This window comes from Triticum urartu, chromosome 6A, assembly GCF_056163025.1.
Source record: "Triticum urartu cultivar PI428250 chromosome 6A, HENAU_Tu73, whole genome shotgun sequence".
In the NCBI taxonomy this organism is placed as follows: Eukaryota; Viridiplantae; Streptophyta; class Magnoliopsida; order Poales; family Poaceae; genus Triticum; species Triticum urartu.
In genome coordinates this window covers 31,555,105-31,560,792 of record NC_141878.1, presented here as the reverse complement: position 1 = coordinate 31,560,792, position 5,688 = coordinate 31,555,105, and the positions used below count along the sequence as shown (strand labels likewise).

The window sequence follows — 5,688 nt, the reverse complement described above, 5'->3', positions numbered from 1 at the left end:
GCAGCGTCGAGAGGGTTGCAGGAAGAGAAAACCCAGACGAGGAGCTTGAGGAGGGGGCGGTAGTGGAGGACATCGCGGCAGCGGCGGCGGCTGTAGCGGCGGTGGCGGAAGCGTGAGTTAATCACGACCTAATCTGATACCATATTAGGTTTAGAATATTTTGGATGAAGTGCCGTACCCTCCAGGGGTGGCTTTTGTATTATATTTATAAGAGAATATATGTACAATTAGAAGGCAATACAATATAAAAGACCGTGTATAACTACAATTCTAACAACCACAAGCAACATAAATCACGTTAAAAGGGGATCCCAACTTCTTGAATTCAAACGTGGTTCTGTTTCGGCAATTCCACATAGCCCAGCAAAGTGCAGCTAAGCCAAAAGTATAGAACTTCTCTCCCTCTGGAAGGAAGCTATAGCACCAGGAAAAATATTGCCAAATGTTATTTGGACAGCAGTCCGTGCCCAACACGCATCCCACAGTCCTCCACATGACCCTAGCAACCGGGCATGTGAAGAAGAGATGTCGGGATGTCTCTCTGTTATCACAAAAGGAACAGGAGGGATTCCCCAGCCAATTTCGCCTCCTCATCACATCCCTGGTCAGAATAGAATCTTGAAAAAGTTGCCACAAGAAAATTTGAATCTTAAGCGGGATTTTGGCTTGCCAAATTCATTTGTAGTTACACCCAGCCAAGTTTCGTTCCAGGTATTCATATATGGATTTGGTAGAGAATTTGTTCTTTCTCCCCAAGGACCACACAATTTGGTCAGGTTCGTCAGAGATCGGCCATAGGGATACCACATTACTCATATTCCTTCACTGCTCCAGCAAGGGAGGATGGAGGCGCCTTCGAAAAAAGTTATCATCTACACCATTTTTAAACTTAGCGACCGTAATCCCTTGATCGTTACAGATGTTGTAAAGCTCAGGAAATTTGACACGCAATGGAGTTTCACCATCGATACAATCTGTTTAAATGGAATCTACCTGGCGACATCGAAATGTGGGCGAACATCTTTCCAGCTGTCCCAGTCATCTCCTGTTACCCTGTACATGTCAACATGTTGTGTGATATTCTCAGCTAATGCTGGAGTGACAGCGGTTCCGGGGGAGATGGATAGGACGACTGGTCTCTCAAGCTCTTTCAGGATCTGCAAAACGCAATGTGTAGTATTTCCCATTAATTGATCTCAATAGATCGCCAATTCTGATGTAGCTAATTCTAGAATGGAGGGTCACAATCTCTTTCGGGCTATAATCCGTGCCAAAGATGCAATCTAGCTTCACTGCAAGCAGAACAGTTTTGTGAATTATGTTACCATTTGCTGAGATTTTCAGTTCTATACTACAATTCGCTTCTGAAATTCAGAATAATAGCTGAAATTTAGTATGATGTTTTGTTTACCGAAATCGACGCCCCAGTCGGCATACTGTCGGTAGAGAGACCTTAGGAATGCTCGTCCAGCTCCAAGGTACGTATTTACACTCATAAATCCTTTCGGCATCCACGCACATGTCCTGTGGGTGAGGCCTATGTCACGTGTCCTCCATTGTCGGCCATTCTCTACATAGGCTTTTCCCTAAATAAAAATTGCAAAAAACCCACTAAGATCTTTTTCTTTTATGGTTCTAACAAGGTAACTTACTCCGCTTAAGCAACTACTACTGTCATGATGAGAAATTTCAAGACGATGCTCGATCTTACTTTCTAAGAGGTAAGGAGATGGATAGTAATAATTACCGAACAATAATAATTGGATAGTAATAATACTAAGTAATTATAATATTTTTGGGGGGAAGTAAATGTAATATTGAGCATGCTAAGCATGTTTAGCACTAAACATCAAATCAACATAGGTTGTTAGATGGACATGGATGAGCGGGTGAGATCCGTTGGATCTCCAAAATTCGCTCTTTTATACTAGAATTAGAAAGAATGGTGATCTATAGAATTAGAGAATAGATAGATAGCAACATACGAAAATATTCATATATTTTTGGGCGTTAAAGATTGTATCAAGATACTGCAAAATGATAACTACAAAAAAACTTCAAGACGAAGCAAAGTTCAGCTATTCCAGAAGACCACGTGAAACATGTGGTAAGCAATCCAAACCTAAAGACAAAAACAGCTACTACTTCAGAAGTAACAGTAAAAGAAAAGAAAAAAGGAATCAAGATGGAGAGGAGTACCGTGCGGGCGTCGAGGATGGGCGTGTTGGCGTTGACGGCCTGGGTGCTGATCCCATTCATGAGGTGGATGCCAAACTTCAAGCCCATGGCATGGACCTTATCAGCGATCGGCCTGAACCCTCCGCCGCCTCGGCCCGACGGGAACCTCCGGGGGTCAGGGTACGGGCGCCCCCACCGGTCCATGCTGTCGAAGCCGTACGCGCCCACCCCCGAGCCGGCGGCGATCCTCCGGTACCACAGGAAGTCTATCACTGCGTACTGCGTGCACGGTGCATCATCTAATGTTATGTCATGCCGCAACAGAGAAAAAAATGTCTTATGATCTATGAAACTATGGACCGGATTGTCACCTACCTGGTATCCATGCGGGAGCAGCCTGTTGGCCATGATCCGCGCGTTGTCGAGGAACGCAGCCTCGTCGATGATCCACGAGAAGGAGTCGTACGAGTTCCAGCCCCTCGGCGGCAGCGCGGTGAGCTGCTGCCGGCGGCCATCTCGGGCTGAGCCAGCCGTGGGCGCGGCTGACCAGATCAGGGACGTGAGGAGGAGGGCGACGCAGAGCATGCCGGCCATGGAGATGAGGTGTGGGCGGCTTTCAGCTGTGTGCTGTGCTGCGAGCAGGGTCGGCCGCGGCAGGCAATTATAGCGAAGCGGTTGGGGCTGTGGACTGGTGGTGGAGTGAGGTGGAGATCGGGTCACATGAATGCATGCACGCATGCAGGTTTGGAGGGACGGTGAGAGCATCTTCAACAGGCGTCCAAAAAAAGCTTCGCGCATTAAAAGTTTATTTTTTTTGGCGCCGTGCAGCTCCAGCTAGGGCTGGACGCTCGAGCGAGATTTTTAGCTTGACCCGAAACTCGCTCCAGCTCGGCCCGACTCAGCTCGGCCCGGCATGGATATAGGTCGAGCCGAGCTGTGAAATTCGACTCGTTCGGCGACCGAGCCGAGCCTATTTCCGCTTGGTCCAGCTCGGATGGCCCGTTTAGCAGCCCAGTTTTTTTAAGAAATTTGCAGCCCAGTGTATACACTAAGGAGCCTACGGAACAGCCCAAGCCCACTACGAAGCACCTCTGACTAACCCTAGCGAGTGCATGGACGATATGCCGGCACCCCTGACTTTCCCCGGTGCGCCGCCGCTCTCACCATGACCTGACGAAGTCGTCGTCCTCCTTGCCGTACCAGATGTTGGATGGCTCTCTCTCTCTCTCGGCACCGCCGGCAGACGCGCCCGTTCGGCGCCGCGGCGGACGTCGTCTTCGTCGCTCCCGAGGTTCATCGCCAAGCTCGCCGCAGTCCCTAGTGTCCTCCGCCCCAAGCACAAGCAGGTATGACTTCCATGGCTCCTTCCGGCAGCGCGCACGCACTCCCACCGACGGCTAGCACGCACACTTCAGGCATGCACTAGCACTAGTTGACTCATGCACGCATGCACTGCAGCAATGGCACATTGCATCGGCGCGCACACATACAGTAGGGCACCCACGAGCCGCTCGGTCTGGACCGAGCCAGATGCAAGACGAGCCGAGTCTCCAAAAGCAGGCTCGTTCAACTAGTGAGCCGAGCCGAGCTTAGCTCGTTCATGGCGAGTCAAAGGCAGGCTCGGATCAAGCTCGGCTCGGTTCGGCTCGTGTCCAGCCCTAGCTCCAGCAGAAGCTGTAGCGCTAAAAGTTTTTGGACGCGCGCTGAAAAACGCTATCACGCGCAACATATTTTGAGCGCCGGATTGCGCGTGCTTCATAATTTGCACTGTCTGTTATTTGGGCGCGCGTTTTTTGGCGCCTGCCAAAGCAAAGTTGGTACCCGGCCGAGTCCATTTGAAATCCATCTGGCCGCTGACGCATTGTCCAACGTGGATACGGCCGGTGATCCTTGCCATGGCCATCGATCTCGTGATCGTATCATCACCATCGCCTATTTTTTATTCGGCACAATCTTTTATAGTAATAATGAAAATTATTATAAAATCCTCTTCAAAAGATAATGAAAATTATTAGCAGGGTTTAATTGCATTCTAAGGTAGATCTATTTTTATTCGCCTCAATCTTTTGGATTACAAGAATATTGCGGAATTTAATAGCAATCCATCCCCCCCCCCACACCACCCCCCCCCCCCATACACACACACCCCCAAAAAAAGAAGGTACTGTAGCACTTTTTTGGAAAAGCATAGGCATTCACATACCGGTAGACTAAAAATCTGATTTCAAGCGCCACTCAAGCACCGACATCATTGGATTTGACCACCAAAGGCCATATCCTAGGCTTTTATCTTGAGCAAGCAGTCTAAGCATATCTGAGCAATGCCTTCAACAAGATAACGGCACAAAAACATCACTATTGCCAGGTATAACAAACTTAGGCCAGACCAAGGCTCTCATCCCAGAGTTTGTCAAAGTCAATCATATGTTGTCACTATCACTTTTTCGCGATCTCAACAGATACATGCTTTGGCTAGAAAATGGACCACCGTCGCTAGACAACCAGACCAGCTAAAACCGTCATCCGTAGATTGCATATCACTGCCAAAAGCATCCACGAAATCTGAAGAAGACCTTCCGATGGCCACCACAATACTCAGTGAGGCCTCCACTGCAAGCTGGAGTGGTCACCAAAATTGACGGTCGTCGCCTACCTGGAAGCTTCTCACACCCCTCAAGGTACCACCAGCATGTGGGTGCCACGAATGAAGGTCCCCTAGCCCCATGGCTGGGTGAAGGTCTAGGCCCGAGCAAACCCAACTTGGCCACCAGCCCCCGGCCGGGAACGGTGAACACCCCAAGAAGCGTGTGTGATAAGTCGTGATAATGCACAAGATTGAAATTTCATAATCTTGTGCGTTGTCTAGCAAACACTTAAAATGAATTGTGTGTGATGACTTGGAGCATCACATGCGTTGCGTAATATTTTCTCCAGGTAACTCTTGTGTGATAATTCATGAGAGCGCATACAATTGTGTGGTAAGAATTGTGTGCTCTACTAGCCACACAATTGAATTAATGGAACTATGTGCGATAGTGAGAACAATCGCTCACAATTTTATCATATGGATCGTGTGAGATCTAGAGCTACCTGAAGATATAAGATCGACGAAACCTAGAGCCAGAAGAGTAAACCTTCCATATGCACATACCAAGAAGGTAAACAAAAATATAAACGACTCTGGATAACCATTAATAAGACTCCATTAATTACATCAACTAATAGCTAGGGAGGAAAGTATCAACATATATGGAGTATATATATAAGCAAACTCAACAACAAAGATATACTACTCTACTCCTTCTTCTTCTTGGATGTCGCTTTCGCGCCATTGTCTTGGTGAGGATACTTCTTGCCACTTATTGTCAGCTTCTTGTCGCCGTCATCGTCATTATCACTGTCATCAAAGTCGTCATCGCCGCCATCACTTCCATCGACATCCTCGTCGTCCTCCTCCTCCTCCTCATCTTCTTCTTCATGGTTCTCCGGGTGCTCCTCCGGGTGCTCCTC

General features: G+C 48.2%; 1 protein-coding gene across 1 annotated transcript; it reads right to left on the bottom strand.

Moving 5' to 3' along the window:
- Nucleotides 1-369: 369 nt before the first annotated feature.
- LOC147963533 (putative alpha-galactosidase D) lies at nt 370-2,844 on the bottom strand. Its single transcript, XM_087528340.1, has 4 exons — nt 2,554-2,844; nt 2,200-2,457; nt 1,412-1,586; nt 370-1,292 (listed from the first exon to the last, which is right to left on the bottom strand). The coding sequence occupies exons 1-4, from the start codon at nt 2,770-2,772 to the stop codon at nt 1,141-1,143; spliced, it is 804 nt and encodes a 267-aa protein (XP_087384466.1). The 5' UTR covers nt 2,773-2,844; the 3' UTR covers nt 370-1,140.
- Nucleotides 2,845-5,688: the final 2,844 nt, after the last annotated feature.

Bases quoted from the DNA above. Each gene is read 5' to 3' on its own strand.
- LOC147963533 (XM_087528340.1), bottom strand. From the start codon at position 2,772: ATGGCCGGCATGCTCTGCGTCGCCCTCCTCCTCACGTCCCTGATCTGG. The intron at 1,587-2,199 runs GTACTCCTCTCC...ATTTTTATTTAG, and splicing joins CCATCCTCGACGCCCGCACG to GGAAAAGCCTATGTAGAGAA. The intron at 1,293-1,411 runs GTAAACAAAACA...TTCTGCTTGCAG, and splicing joins CGACTGGGGCGTCGATTTCG to TGAAGCTAGATTGCATCTTT.